This window comes from Phyllobates terribilis, unplaced genomic scaffold (genome assembly GCF_046119375.1).
Source record: "Phyllobates terribilis strain yellow unplaced genomic scaffold, ASM4611937v1 Scaffold_2__4_contigs__length_985480577, whole genome shotgun sequence".
NCBI lineage: Eukaryota > Metazoa > Chordata > Amphibia > Anura > Dendrobatidae > Phyllobates > Phyllobates terribilis.
The window spans coordinates 978,603,396-978,618,328 of record NW_027362762.1 but is presented as its reverse complement, the minus strand read 5'-3'; the positions used below and the strand labels follow the sequence as shown (position 1 = coordinate 978,618,328).

The window sequence follows — 14,933 nt, the reverse complement described above, 5'->3', positions numbered from 1 at the left end:
GGTTGTTTATGATGGGGTGTGAGTTACATTAGGGTGTGAGATGTGTTGGTGGGTGTTATGTTGGGGTGTGTGTGTTATGTTGGGGTGTGAGTTACATTGGGGTGTGAGATATTTGGGAGTGTTACATTGGGATGTGTGCAATTTGTTGGGGTGTGAGTTATGTTGGTGTGTGTGTGTTATGTTGGGGGGTTGTTTATGATGGGGTGTGAGTTACATTAGGATGTGAGATATGTTGGTGGGTGTTATGTTGGGGTGTGAGTTACATTGGGGTGTGCAGGGGCTCGGCACATTTTCCCTCCAGATTCCATATTACGGTATCAGAGTTTGGATGGGATTTTATGTACTCTCATTCACACGCTGTGCAGAAAACCTGCAGCAAGAGCTGAGCTGCTGTGCAGATTTCACACCTGCAGGATGTCTATATTTACTGCAGGTCTTCACCACTAAGGTCCTCCTTTACAATGGAACCCACCACATTTCTGCCATGCATTTGTGTGGGTTTTTTGTGGGCCTCACTGCTGTCCTGTGTGGCTTTATCCTCTGGTGGAGGAGCCATCTTGGACCCCACACGCTGCAGAGCGTCTCCAGACCCCCATGTTGAGAGCCCTGTCCTCACTGCTCTCCCACCTCTCACACTTTACATGAGAATGGTTCTATGAGGTGTGAAAAAAAAAACATTTCACACCTGAAATTCTGAGAGCTCAAGAAGGATTCTTTAGAAAATCACATAAACCACGTCCACCCGGAACTGGCCGGACTCTTCCTCTTCTGTGCAGCACAGAGCACAACTGTCAGATCAGCGAGTCATGAAATCCATCCTGCTCCATGTGTGTCTGATCACTGGGACGAGCGGTGAGTATCTAGGAGTTATTTATATGGCACTCTCATATTGGGTAGCGTTGTGCATTAGGTACCGATGGTATTGTCCATTATTGGTTGGGCCGGCTCCTCTCTACGACACGCACGGCCCTCCATATCACTGGAAGCTTTGGGAATGTCTCCAGCTTTATCCTTACCCTGGCTGTGCCCCTTTTCTTTTAGGAAACTGTAGCAGACATATTTCAGATTTACTGTAAACCAACACACAACCCCTGACTCTCTACAATCACATTGAGTCGCTCCTATCGATGAAGAGAGGGTAATATCTGAAAAGAGTCTTATAGCCTAAAATTCTCCACATTTCTCCCCAAGCCCATCGCACATTTCTCATTCAATCCATCGCGTCCAGTTTGGCCTGGACTATGTTGGCATGGAAGCCCCAGACCAGGGAGAAAGTTATTGTAGAGATGAAACACTCATCTGACGCCCAAACACCCCAAGTCTCTGACCTCAGATGCTTTATGCTCATGTTCCGCAGAGACAGTAACAATAATTGTATTTCTATAGCATCAGTAAATTCCACATATTGACGCATCAGAGGGGACAAATACAGACAAGATCCCCCATCACAGAGGAACACATCATTCAATAAGTAGAGGAGTGAGAGTGAGGGCCCTGAACACAAGAGCTTACAATCTATCAGGAAATAGGGGGGACATAAAAGGTGAAAGGTGCTTGACGTGTACCTTCCAGCCATCATTGTAATAAATAGGGGGATTCCAGTAACGCTGGATGAAGCGGCCATCAGCCAGGATCTATATGTCCAGATACAAAGTGCTACTGAGTGCATGGAGGATGAGGGAACAGATGACAGGAGCAGGGGTGGTCATACCATTGGTGTAACGTTTTGCACTGAGGCTCAAGAGATAAAGAGGTCCACTTCCAGCTCTTCGGTCACACATTAAATATGCCCATATACTGTTCTTGTACAGGGGCCCTTTTCAGTTTACGTCCACAATTGAATAGTAGGGACCAGATTCTGAGGATAAGTTAAGAAAGGAAAACAGGGAAGAGTTACCGTAAATTAGTGATATGATAGATCGGTCTAAAGAAATGCATTTTTAGAACATGTTTCAAAATACGGATACTGGGAAATAACCATATTGTCCAGGGTTGTGCATTCCAGGAAACTGACGCAACACAAGAAAAGTCCTGGAAACAGGAGTGAGAGTCTCGGATTATAGAGGATGCAGGAGAGGACATGTAGGGTGGTAGATAGAGATGAGGAGGAGATGTAGGGCGGTGGAACACGGTGGAGAGGATGGGTAGGGTGGTAGACAGAGATGAGATGTAGGGTGGTGCAGCACTGTGGAGAGGACAGGTAGGGTGATAGGCAGAGATGAAGAGGAGGTGTAGGGCGGTGGAACACGGTGGAGAGGATGGGTAGGGTGGTAGACAGAGATGAGATGTAGGGTGGTGCAGCACTGTGGAGAGGACATGTAGGGTGGTAGATAGAGATGAGGAGGAGATGTAGGGCAGTGCAGCACTGTAAAGAGGATGGTTAGGTGGTAGACAGATGTGGAGCAGATGTAGGGAGGTGCAGCACTGTGGAGAGGATGGGTTGGTGGTAGACAGAGATGAGGAAGGAGATGTAGGACAGTGCAGCACTGTGGAGAGGACAGGAAGGGTGATAGAAAGTGATGAGGAGGAGATGTAGGATGGTGCAGCACTGTGGAGAGGACGTGTAGGGTGGTAGAAAGTGATGAGGAGGAGATGTAGGGTGGTGCAGCACTGTGGAGAGGACGTGTAGGGTGATGCAGCACTGCGATAGTTCAGGTAGGTGGTAGACAGAGATGAGGGAGGAGATGTAGGGTGGTGCAGCACTGTGGAGAGAATGAGTAGGTGGTAGACAGAGATGAGGGAGGAGATATAAGGTGGTGCAGTACTGCGATAGCTCAGGTAGGTGGTAGACAGAGATGAAGGAGGAGATGTAGGGTGGTGCAGCACTGTGGAGAGGACGTGTAGGGTGGTGCAGCACTGCGATAGCTCAGGTAGGTGGTAGACAGAGATGAGGAGGAGATGTAGGGTGGTGCAGCACTGTGTAGCTCAAGTAGGTGGTAGACAGAGATGAGAAGGAGATGTGGGACAGTGCAGCACTTTGGAGAGGACAGGTAGGTGGTAGACAGAGATGAGGGAGGAGATGTAGGGCGGTATTGCAATGGGGATGGAGAGGATAGGTAGGGTGGTGAACATAGATGAGAGGATATAGAAGGTGCAGCACTGTGGAGAGGTAGACAGAGATGAGAAGGAGATGTAGGACAGTGCATCACTGTGGAGAGGACAGGTAGGTGGTAGACAGAGATGAGGGAGGAGATATAAGGTGGTGCAGCACTGTGGAGAGAATGAGTAGGTGGTAGACAGAGATGAGGGAGGAGATGTAGGGTGGTGCAGCGCTGTGGAGAGAATGAGTAGGTGGTAGACAGAGATGAGGGAGGAGATATAAGGTGGTGCAGCACTGTGGAGATGACAGGTAGATTGTAGACAGAGATGAGGGAGGAGATGTAGGGTGGTGCAGCGCTGTGGAGAGAATGAGTAGATGGCAGACAGAGATGAGGGAGGAGATATAAGGTGGTGCAGCACTGTGGAGAAGACAGGTAGGTGGTAGAGAGAGATGAGGGAGGAGATGTAGGGTGGTGCAGCGCTGTGGAGAGAATGAGTAGGTGGTAGACAGAGATGAGGAGGAGATGTAGGGTGGTGCAGCACTGTGGAGAGGACGGGTAGGGTGGTAAACAGAGATAAGGGAGGAAATGTAGGACGGTGCAGCAGTATGGAGAGGACAGGTAGGTACTAGAGAGAGAAAAACCAAAGACAAGCAAAATATCCAAATAACTGGAAGTAAATGGATAAATCGCACAGTGCAAAAATAATAAATAATAAAGGGCATTTAGTTAACATAATTTTGATCAAAATAATGTAAAAGCCATCCCACCACGTCACGGTAACCCTTATGGGACAGTCCTAACTCTAATATTAAAACCTTACCATTTGTCAAGTGATGTACATATGGATAAGGGCAGAGAGACTGAACCCCTAGTAGAGCATGGACCTGAGAGGCAGAATGAACCTTTCAGCTCAGACAAAGGGCGGACAAACCTTTATATGCACTGAAGCACACTAAACTACAAAGAAACCACGTGGGAGTCTGAACTGAATCGTAAATTGATGTGCATGCAAAATGTAAATGCATGTTCACATAAGGCCACTAGACAGAGAAAAACCAAAGACAAGCAAAATACCCAAATAACTGGAAGTAAATGAATAAATCGCACAGTGCAAAAATAATAAATAATAAAGGGTATTTAGTTAACATAATTTTGATCAAAATAATGTAAAACCCATCCCACCACGTCACGGTAACTCTTATGGGACAGTCCTAACTCTAATATTAAAACCTTAACATTTGTCAAGTGACATACATATGGATAGACAGAGATGAGAAGGAGATGTAGGACAGTGCATCACTGTGGAGAGGACAGGTAGGTGGTAGACAGAGATGAGGGAGGAGATGTAGGGTGGTGCAGCACTGTGGAGAGGACGGGTAGGGTGGTAAACAGAGATGAGGGAGGAAATGCAGGACGGTGCAGCACTATGGAGAGGACAGGTAGGTGGTAGACAGAGATTAGTAGAAGATATAGGACAGTGCAGCACTGTGGAGAGGATGGGTAGGTGGTAGACAGAGATGAGTAGAAGATGTAGGGCAGTGTAGCACTGTGGAGAGGACAGGTAGGTGGTAGACAGATGAGGAGATGTAGGGTGGTGCAGCACTGTGGAGAGGACAGGTAGGTGGTAGACAGAGATGAGTAGAAGATGTAGGGCAGTGTAGCACGATGGAGAGGACGGGTAGGTGGTAGACAGAGATGAGTAGAAGATGTAGGGCAGTGTAGCACTGTGGAGAACATGGGTAGGTGGTAGACAGAGATGAGTAGAATATGTAGGGCAGTGCAGCACTGTGGAGAGGACGGGTAGGTGGTAGACAGAGATGAGTAGAAGATGTAGGGCAGTGTAGCACTGTGGAGAACACGGGTAGGTGGTAGATAGAGATGAACCGAAGATGTAGGGCAGCGTAGCACTATGGAGAGGACGGGTAGGTGGTAGACAGAAATGAGGAGGAGATGTAGGGTGGTGCAACACTGTGGAGAACACGGGTAGGTGGTAGACAGAGATGAGTAGAAGATGTAGGACAGTGTAGCACTATGGAGAGGACGGGTAGGTGGTAGACAGAGATGAGGAGGAGATGAAGGGCATTGTGGAGAAGGATTGGAGGACATATTAGGGAATAAGGTCACTGGTGCAGGTAGTAGTGCAAGATGAAGAGAGGATCTGGGCAATTTCTTCAGTGACCGATTCAAAGATGGAAAACTAACTTGGTGAAATGTAGGAGGGAAGAGGAGCCGTGATATTGGCAGACAATTTCCATGGCCTATGATACATTTTTTCTTTGAAATAATTGGCAGATCATCAGCGATGTAGTTGTTGATCAGGGCCAGGACTTTAGTACTGAGGAGGGAGTGCCAAATGTCAGAGTGATTTAGGATTGTCGGCCAGTGAAGTGATGAGGGCAGTGTTATAAGTTTTTAGCATGAACTTGTAGTGGATGAAGTCTTCTGCTGAAAGCGATTTTCTCCACTGACGCTCGGCACCTGGAGCTCCGCTGGAGAAAACGTGATTAACGCATATTGCAAAGTCGCTGTCGTCTGTGCTGAGTTTTTTCTATGTGTAGTTGGTCCTATTTCTTTGAGTGCACTTTCTTGTGTCTTATTATAATGTGACAATGCAGAGTCTGGACAGTAGAGGGAGGAGAACGGAGCTAAAGACGACTGTTGATTGTTCATAAACTGCTTGGTATTGATGGCACGTAGGCATAGGCAGATTATAATGAGGGCAATCTGGGCTACCGCCCCGGGCCTCGGCCCTCCATGGTACCCGGGGCTCCGGGGTGTCTATGGCCAGATTGCCCTCATTATACAGTGCCTACAAGTAGTATTCAACCCCCTGCAGATTTAGCTGGTTTGATAAGATGCAAATAAGTTAGAGCCTTCAAACTGCAAACGAGAGTAGGTTTTATGATCAGAAGCATAAATCTTACAAACCAAAAAGTTATGTTGCTCAGTTGAATTTTATTAAATTTTAAACATAAAAGTGTGGGTCAATTATTATACAACCCCTATGTTTAATATTTTGTGGAATAACCCTTGTTTGCAATTACAGCTAATAATCGTCTTTTATAAGACCTGATCAGGCCGGCACAGGTCTGTGGAGTTATCTTGGCCCACTCCTCCATGCAGATCTTCTCCAAGTTATCTAGGTTCTTTGGGTGTCTCATGTGGACTTTATTCTTGAGCTCCTTCCACAAGTTTTCAATTGGGTTAAGGTCAGGAGACTGACTAGGCCACTCCAACACCTTGACTTTTTCCCTATTGAACCAGGCCTTGGTTTTCTTGGCTGTGTGCTTTGGGTCGTTGTCTTGTTGGAAGATGAAATTACGACCCATCTTAAGATCCTTGATGGAGGAGCGGAGGTTCTTGGCCAAAATCTCCAGGTAGGCCGTGCTATCCATCTTCCCATGGATGCGGACCAGATGGCCAGGCCCCTTGGCAGAGAAACAGCCCCACAGCATGATGCTGCCACCACCATGCTTGACTGTAGGGATGGTATTCTTGGGGTCGTATGCAGTGCCATCCAGTCTCCAAACGTCACGTGTGTGGTTGGCACCAAAGATCTCGATCTTGGTCTCATCAGACCATAGAACCTTGAACCAGTCTGTCTCAGAGTCCTCCAAGTGATCATGAGCAAACTGTAGACGAGCCTTGACATGACGCTTTGAAAGTAAAGGTACCTTACGGGCTCGTCTGGAACGGAGACCATTGCGGTGGAGTATGTTACTTATGGTATTGACTGAAACCAATGTCCCCACTGCCATGAGATCTTCCCGGAGCTCCTTCCTTGTTGTCCTTGGGTTAGCCTTGACTCTTCGGACAAGCCTGGCCTCGGCACGGGAGGACACTTTCAAAGGCTGTCCTGGCCGTGGAAGGCTAACAGTAGTTCCATAAGCCTTCCACTTACGGATGATGCTCCCAACAGTGGAGACAGGTAGGCCCAACTCCTTGGAAAGGGTTTTGTACCCCTTGCCAGCCTTGTGACCCTCCACGATCTTGTCTCTGATGGCCTTGGAATGCTCTTTTGTCTTTCCCATGTTGACCATGTCTGAGTGCTGTTCACAAGTTTGGGGAGGGTCTTAAATAGTCAGAAAAGGCTGGCAAAAGAGATCTTTAATCCACACATGTGAAGCTCATTATTCTTGGTGCCTGAACTACTTCTTAATACTTTAGGGGGACCAAACAGAATTCTTGTGGTTTGAGGGGTTGAATAATAAATGACACTCTGAATTAACTTTTTACGTTTTAAAAAAAAAAAAAAAAAATTTGCTGCAGTGCATTTCCCACTTCCAGGCTGATCTACAGTACAAATGTCACAATGCCAAGTTAATTCCGCATGTGTCAACCAGCTAAATCTGCAGGGGGTTGAATACTACTTGTAGGCACTGTATGTGCGGCGCCGCGGCACATACTGGCAGACAGTGGTGGGGGGGCCCCCGGACCGCTCCCACAGCAGCGGCGCACGGACACTGCTTCTTCTTCGGCCGGGCCAGCACTGCAGCTGTTAACTTCCCTGTGCTGGCCCGGCCGCGTCACTGCTAGGAGACATGGCCCTGTGCGTGGCCGTTTCTCCTAGCTGTGACATCACGCAGTGCGCGCCCGGCCTGCAGTGCTGCACCGAAGAGGAGCAGGAGGACTGGAGCCGAGCCGGGGGATGGTGAGTCTGTGTGTGTCTGTGTGTGTGTGTGTGAGAGAGTGTGTGTGTGTGTGTGAGAGAGTGTGTGTGTGAGAGAGTGTGTATGTGTGAGTGTTTGTGTATGTGTGAGAGTGTGCGTGTATGTGTGATTGAGTGAGTGTGTGTGTGTGTGTGTGTGTAGGCAGATATCATTGTGTGATGTCTGTTTATATGTATTTTTGTGTTTCAAATGTGTGTATGTATATGTTTGTATATGTTTCTGTGTGCGTGACTGCGTGCGGCCTCCCGCTGTCTCTGGGGGAGGGGCCGTGCGGCCTCCCGCTGTGTATATATGGCGCCGTGCGGCCTCCTGCCGTTTATAGATGGCTACGTGCGGCCTCCCGCTGTGTATAGATGGCGCCGTGTGGCCTCCCGCTGTGTATAGATGGCGCCTTGTGGCCTCCTGCTGTGTATAGATGGCTACGTGCGGCCTCCCGCTGTGTATAGATGGCTACGTGCGGCCTCCCGCTGTGTATAGATGGCTATGTGCGGCCTCCCGCTGTGTATAGATGGCTACCTGTGGCCTCCTGCTGTGTGTAGATGGCGCCGTGCGGCCTCCCGCTGTGTATATATGGAGCCTTGTGGCCTCCTTCTGTGTATAGATGGCTAAGTGCGGCCTCCCGCTGTGTATAGATGGCGCCGTGTGGCCTCCCGCTGTGTATAGATGGCGCCGTGCGGCCTCCTGCTGTGTATAGATGGCTACGTGCGGCCTCCTGCTGTGTATAGATGGCTACGTGCGGCCTCCCGCTGTGTATAGATGGCTATGTGCGGCCTCCCGCTGTGTATAGATGGCTACATGTGGCCTCCCGCTGTGTATAGATGGCGCCGTGCGGCCCCCTGCTGTGTATAGATGGCTACGTGCGGCCTCCTGCTGTGTATAGATGGCTATGTGCGGCCTCCCGCTGTATATAGATGGCTATGTGCAGCCTCCCGCTGTGTATAGATGGCTACGTGCGGCCTACTGCTGTGTATAGATGGCTATGTGCGGCCTCCTGCTGTGTATAGATGGTGCCGTGTCGCCTCCCGCTGTGTATAGATGGCACCGTGCGGCCTCCTGCTGTGTATAGATGGCTATGTGCGGCCTCCCGCTGTGTATAGATGGCTACGTGCGGCCTCCCGCTGTGTATAGATGGCTACGTGTGGCCTCCCACTGTATATAGATGGCAACGTGCGGCCTCCCGCAGTGTATAGATGGCTACGTGCGGCCTCCCGCTGTGTATAGATGGCTACGTGCAGCCTCCCGCTGTGTATAGATTGCTACGTGCGGCCTCCCGCTGTGTATAGATGGCTACATGTGGCCTCCCTCTGTGTATAGATGGCTACATGTGGCGTCCTGCTATGTGTAGATGTCGCCCTGCGGCCTCCCGCTGTGTATAGATGGCTACATGTGGCCTCCCTCTGTGTATAGATGGCTACGTGTGGCCTCCTGCCATGTATAGATGGCTATGTGCGACCTCCTGCCGTGTATAGATGGCTATGTGCTGCTCCCTGCTGTGTATAGATGGCTACATGTGGCCTTCCGCTGTGTATAGATGGCTACGTGTGGCCTTCTGCTGTGTATAGATGGCACCGTGCGGCCTCCCGCTGTGTATAGATGGCTACGTGCGGCCCCCTGCTGTGTATAGATGGCTTCGTGCGGCCCCCTGCTGTGTATAGATGGCTTCGTGCGGCCCCCTGCTGTGTATAGATGGCTACGTGTGGCCTCCTGCTGTGTATAGATGGCTACGTGCGGCCTCCTGCTGTGTATAGATGGCTACGTGCGGCCTCCTGCTGTGTATAGATGGCTACGTTCGGTCTCCCGCTGTGTATAGATGGCACCGTGCGGCATCCTGCTGTATATAGATGGCTACATGCGGCCTCCCGCTGTGTATAGATGGATACGTGCAGCCTCCCTCTGTGTATAGATGGCACTGTGCGGCCTCCCGCTGTGTATAGATGGCTACATGCGGCCTCCCGCTGTGTATAGATGGCACCGTGCAGCCTCCTGCTGTGAATAGATGGCTACATGTGCTCCATATTGAGTCATACATTTAATGTAAGGCTATGTGCCCACGATGCAGAAAAATGCTCCGGATTTTTTTTGAGCGTTTCTGCATCTCCCTGGCAGAAAAAATGCATGCGGATTGTACATGCAGATTTTACATGCGGATTGTACATGCAGATTGTATATGCGGATTTTACATGTGGATTGTGCATGCGGATTGTGCATGCGGATTGTGCATGCGGAGTGTACATGCGGATTGTGCATGCGGATTGTACATGCGGATTGTGCATGCGGATTGTGCATGCGGATTGTGCATGCGGAGTGTGCATGCGGAGTGTACATGCGGAGTGTACATGCGGATTGTGCATGCGGATTGTGCATGCGGAGTGTACATGCGGATTGTGCATGCGGATTGTGCATGCGGATTGTACATGCGGATTGTACATGCGTTTTTCCTGCCAGGGACATGCGGATGTGAAGCGTTCTTCACTTGCATTTCCGCATGCGGGTTGACAAGCGATTTTAGCATCACTTAGAAAGTGCTTGACAACTTGGTCACACTATATAAATCCATGCAACCGGCAACCGGCATATATAGTGTGACCCCAAAGAATGGTAAAAAATAAAAAATAAATCTATACTTACCTTCTGATGGCCTGCCGACGTCAGCGGTCACGTGACCCGTCACATGACTAAACGACGTCACGGCAGGTCCTTTTCAGACCATCGCGAGCTGCCGGCAAGCCAGGAAGCATCGGATAAAGACACCGGGGGCCATCAGAAGGTAAGTATCATATTTATTTTTTATTTTATTCTTTTTTTTACAGGTTCTATGGTACCTGGGTCCGGAGGAGAGTCTCCTGTCCTCCACACCCGGGTACCATCCGCACATTGAAACGCATGGATTCTGCATGTACAGATGCAGTGATACTTAATCCATGCGTTCTAATGCAAGTCAATGGCGGCGAAAACGCCGTGCTTCCGCAAAATAATTGGTAGTGCTGCGTATTGGTCCGCAATGATAATCCGCAGCGGAAATTTGCGCAGCATGTGCACAGCAGATGCGGATTATCATTGGGGAACATGGCAGACCTTCTACCAAGCGTTTTTTAAGTGTTTCTGCAGCGGAATTGCTTAAAAAACGCATAGTGGGCACACAGCCTAAAAAAAATTATTATAATTAATATTGTGGCAAATTAATTTCCCGTGAACTATCACATGATCTATCACAGGGGATCATGTGACATGTCATGTGATACATCAGGTATGTGTGTGGGGGGGCCCGCGCCTTCTAAACTGCCAGGGGCCCTTGCTGCTCTTAAACCACCCCTGCACGTAGGTCTCTATATGTGCGATAAGTGGGGGGTCCTGAGTGGGCGACAGCCACTGACAGAGAAGGAAGGAAGGTTATGGTCAGAGAGCGGAGAGGGGAGTTAGTGAAATCAATCACTGAGCAGAGTCGGGGAAGACCAGGTCCAGAGGGTCCTCATCTAGGTGGGCATAGTTCCCAACCGTCCACCGGCTGCACTGAGAATTTTCTTGACTTTTGGATATGGGACGGACCCCCACTCCATCTTAAAACCAACTATAACTACAATAAACCTCAACACTGGAATAAATACACAAAACACATTATTTTGGTTGTCAAAATGCTCACAGCTTTATTTAATTCACAGAATTAAAACAATCACATTAGGAGTCAGGTGGAGGGCTAGTACATTGTGATTCACCAGTCCTGTGATATCCCCAGCTGTCTGACATACCGCACCAGGACAGACAGCCATAAAGGGGCGGCACGCACTGGCGGCCATTCAAGCAGAGCCAGTAAACGTTCAGGGCACCAATTGTAATGCCCCAAAGTTGTATGTGCCTTTAAGATGTAGCAGAGCCAGCAGCTACCTCATTACGTCTGCACAATGTTCACATTCTCTTTGCAGATAATGTGCAGAATGGTTTATATATACAGAGTGATGTACTTATTGTGTTCTGCTATCAGATTACTAAAGAGTTAACAATCCAGCCCTGCTTTCAATATATGGCAATAAGGTCACATGGTTAGAGCACATGTCCAGGTCTTGGGTTAGCTTGTAGTGATGGGTAGTCCTGCTCTTTTTGGTGATCTGGCTCTTCTGGCTCCACTCACCAAAAAGAGTCGGCTCTTTTGGATCCTAAAATGTTTAAGATGACGTAGATGCCGCCAAAACTCCGCCCACCCATGGCCAAAACTCCGCCCACTGACAACTAGCCAATTAAATTGAAGAGTGGGCAGAGTTTGGATTGGGTGGGCAGAGTTACGGACACCGAACACCGCGATTTTACACCAAGTGAGAGCCATTTAGAGAAGTTAGTGGCGCTCACTGGGGTGCCGGCTCCCATCAGTCACAGCAGGGAGCCAGCTCTTTGTACCAGATCGGTCGCGAACAACCCATCACTATTAGCTTGGATGACTCAGGGAGAAAGAGATAGAAGGAGACTTTGTGTGTGGTGTCTGGTCTTGCCTGTGATAGACATCACCGAGCCCCCACCGTACTTCACTGTAGACATCACCGAGCCCCCGCCGTGCTTCACTGTAGACATCACCGAGCCCCCGCCGTGCTTCACTGTAGACATCACCAAGCCCCACCATGCTTCATTGTAGATATCACGGAGCCCCCGCTGTGCTTCACTGTAGACATCACCGAGCCCCCGCCGTGCTTCACTGTAGACATCACCGAGCACCCGCCGAGCTTCACTGTAGACATCACCGAGCCCCCGCCGTGCTTCACTGTAGACATCACCGAGCCCCCGCCGTACTTCACTGTAGACATCACCGAGCCCCCGCCGTGCTTCACTGTAGACATCACCGAGCCCCCGCCGTTCTTCACTGTAGACATCAGCGAGCCCCCGCCGTGCTTCACTGTAGACATCACCAAGCCCCACCATGTTTCATTGTAGATATCACTGAGCCCCCGCCGTGCTTCACTGTAGACATCACCAAGCCCCCGCCGTGCTTCACTGTTCCGGAAAGTTTGGATGATTGGGTACAGGTTGGTCAGGGGGGTGTTACTTTTGACTGCATTGTACACACCAATACTCTGCTACTTGTGTCCACGATACCCCACTTCTCATACAAAAATATAATTTTTTCTCTGCACGTGCAGACCACCAAGTCCCACACCTTCCCTTTGGCTTTCTGTGACATGGTCTCTGTGCATTGACCTTGAATTCTTCATCATTTCTCCAGCTCCCTGCATCTGCCCACGGACCTAATACTGCTTGTTCACAAACCCATTGCAGTCGCAGACCTCAATCCCTGATATGAACCATCCCAGACTATAGGATCACATTCTGGAGGCGCCTCAGGGAATGGAAGTTCCTCACTATTAGATACTTGACATTGCCCTTGTAATTCTTGTTTGCAGAGAACAAACAAAAATTACAAGGGCATAAAAGATCATGACAGACCACCAAACAATATGGAGCCTCCCTGAGACCAACAGTGATTATATGTCTACCCTTCTGGACCATTAGGGATTACAGAGTCTCCATAAACCATTAGGGATAATACAACTACTCACTGGACCAGCAGAAATTACAGAGCCTTCCCTAGGCCACCAGGGACAATGTGACAACCAGGGTTTATTGCAATGAGTCACAGAGGCCTAATAACTCACTGATTATGGGTGACCGTACAATGACTATTAAGGGCTGGATCATGACTGTACCACTTACTTCCAGGGACCACATATAGTCTATTTGATAGATTCAATTTACCCGACTGACCACCAGGGACATTAATCTTCCAGGACTGAGACTGAAGTTACCAGTGACCAGGTGCTGACAACACTCATTAGAAGACCTCATGGTATATGGTGCCTTGTCATTATAGAGGGGATGACGTCATGTGTGTCCTGCTGTCAGGCATTCCACCGGGACGACACTGGGGAGATCACGCAATATCTCACCGTGCTGTCACTATGTCACGGATTTTGTCCGGAATCGCAAGCACACGATCCAGACTACTCACTACGGGGGTATCTGCAAGCGACCAGTGAGAGTATGGCGTCACACCTCCGGATTCCAATGCATGGAATATGTGTTTATGCCCCCGTACTGTCACTGTCAGCTTCACGATACCCCGATTATTATTATTATTCTCTGCCACTGCCATCCAGATTTGAAATATAATACAGGCCTGGGCGGACGCCTGCGCTTTCGTAGCGTGTATGGCTTCGGGAGGAGGGAGAGATTACAGAACAAAAGAAACAGAGCTATTACATTTTATATTTAATCCGAAAGGGAGGCAATGTTTAAGAAAAATATACAAAGTTTTACAAAGAGACATACAATGCATAAGCAGTTACACAAAATAATAAGGATTAAAGAAGAAGCTTATTGTATACCATTCGCAGGGATGAATCAGCATAGGTGGAGGAGGGGCTCCCCAATTTGTTTTGGACGTTATCGAACATGACCCTTTGCTTATAGTATCTATACCCCCATGGCAATGAGTACTACTCCAACCTCAGCAAACTATTTCATTCTGCAGGGAGAGACCTGCCCACACCCCCCCTGTGTCGACATCACAGGGGCTGGGCTCCACGCTTCATGTTTTTATTAAAAACTCTAACTTCTGCAATAACTTATCGCTCGTTCATCGCAGAAGCTTGCAAACGATGCCATTCTTTCCGTTATGATTTTACCTTTGTTTAGGGACCACGCATGGCGTATTTGCAACCCAACATTCTGGGGCTTTTGCGCTACAGCTCCATGGAGGGGTTTTTCAGCGACAGAAAAATATCCCTATTGTTCCCTAGCTGACCCTGTCACTAAAAATATGGGTCCCATCATTATCGGATGTATGTAACTTTAGTTATTCCATATTTCGTTTTCGGCTCCGAAGTGTCTTGAGATTTTTGTTAAACTCTCTTTGAAATCCTGGGAATGAAATTTCAACAGGTATCTGTAGATTTATTGCAAGCCTGCGTCTAATTGTCCCCTGTCTTTGCCAGGAGAAATCTACTCGTATTTTAAATAGGCTGGTGGCACCTATCTTGCCAGCCTTTGTGTACAAGGCCTTACTCATGAGTGTGTTAACTGGGGGTTTTGTGCTGATATTTACTTGTAGACAGCTCTTGTACTGACAAGTGGTCGATTGCTAACTCTTGTGACAAAAGGTGGATAAGGGAGGGGTGAGAGGCCAGGTTCTAAATATCTTCTTAATATCTATGACAGGGGGAGAAAGAACATTTTCAATATT

General features: G+C 48.8%; 1 protein-coding gene across 2 annotated transcripts in view; it reads left to right on the top strand.

Annotated features, from left to right (window-relative positions):
* The first annotated feature begins 708 nt into the window (after nt 1-708).
* Nucleotides 709-14,933, top strand: part of LOC141253133 (uncharacterized) — a 75,399-nt gene continuing 61,174 nt past the window's right edge. For both annotated transcript variants that reach the window (XM_073670889.1, XM_073670888.1), the window contains exon 1: nt 709-852. In XM_073670889.1, the coding sequence (XP_073526990.1) occupies nt 807-852 (46 nt within the window). In that variant the 5' untranslated portion in view covers nt 709-806. The remainder of the gene's footprint in view (nt 853-14,933) is intronic.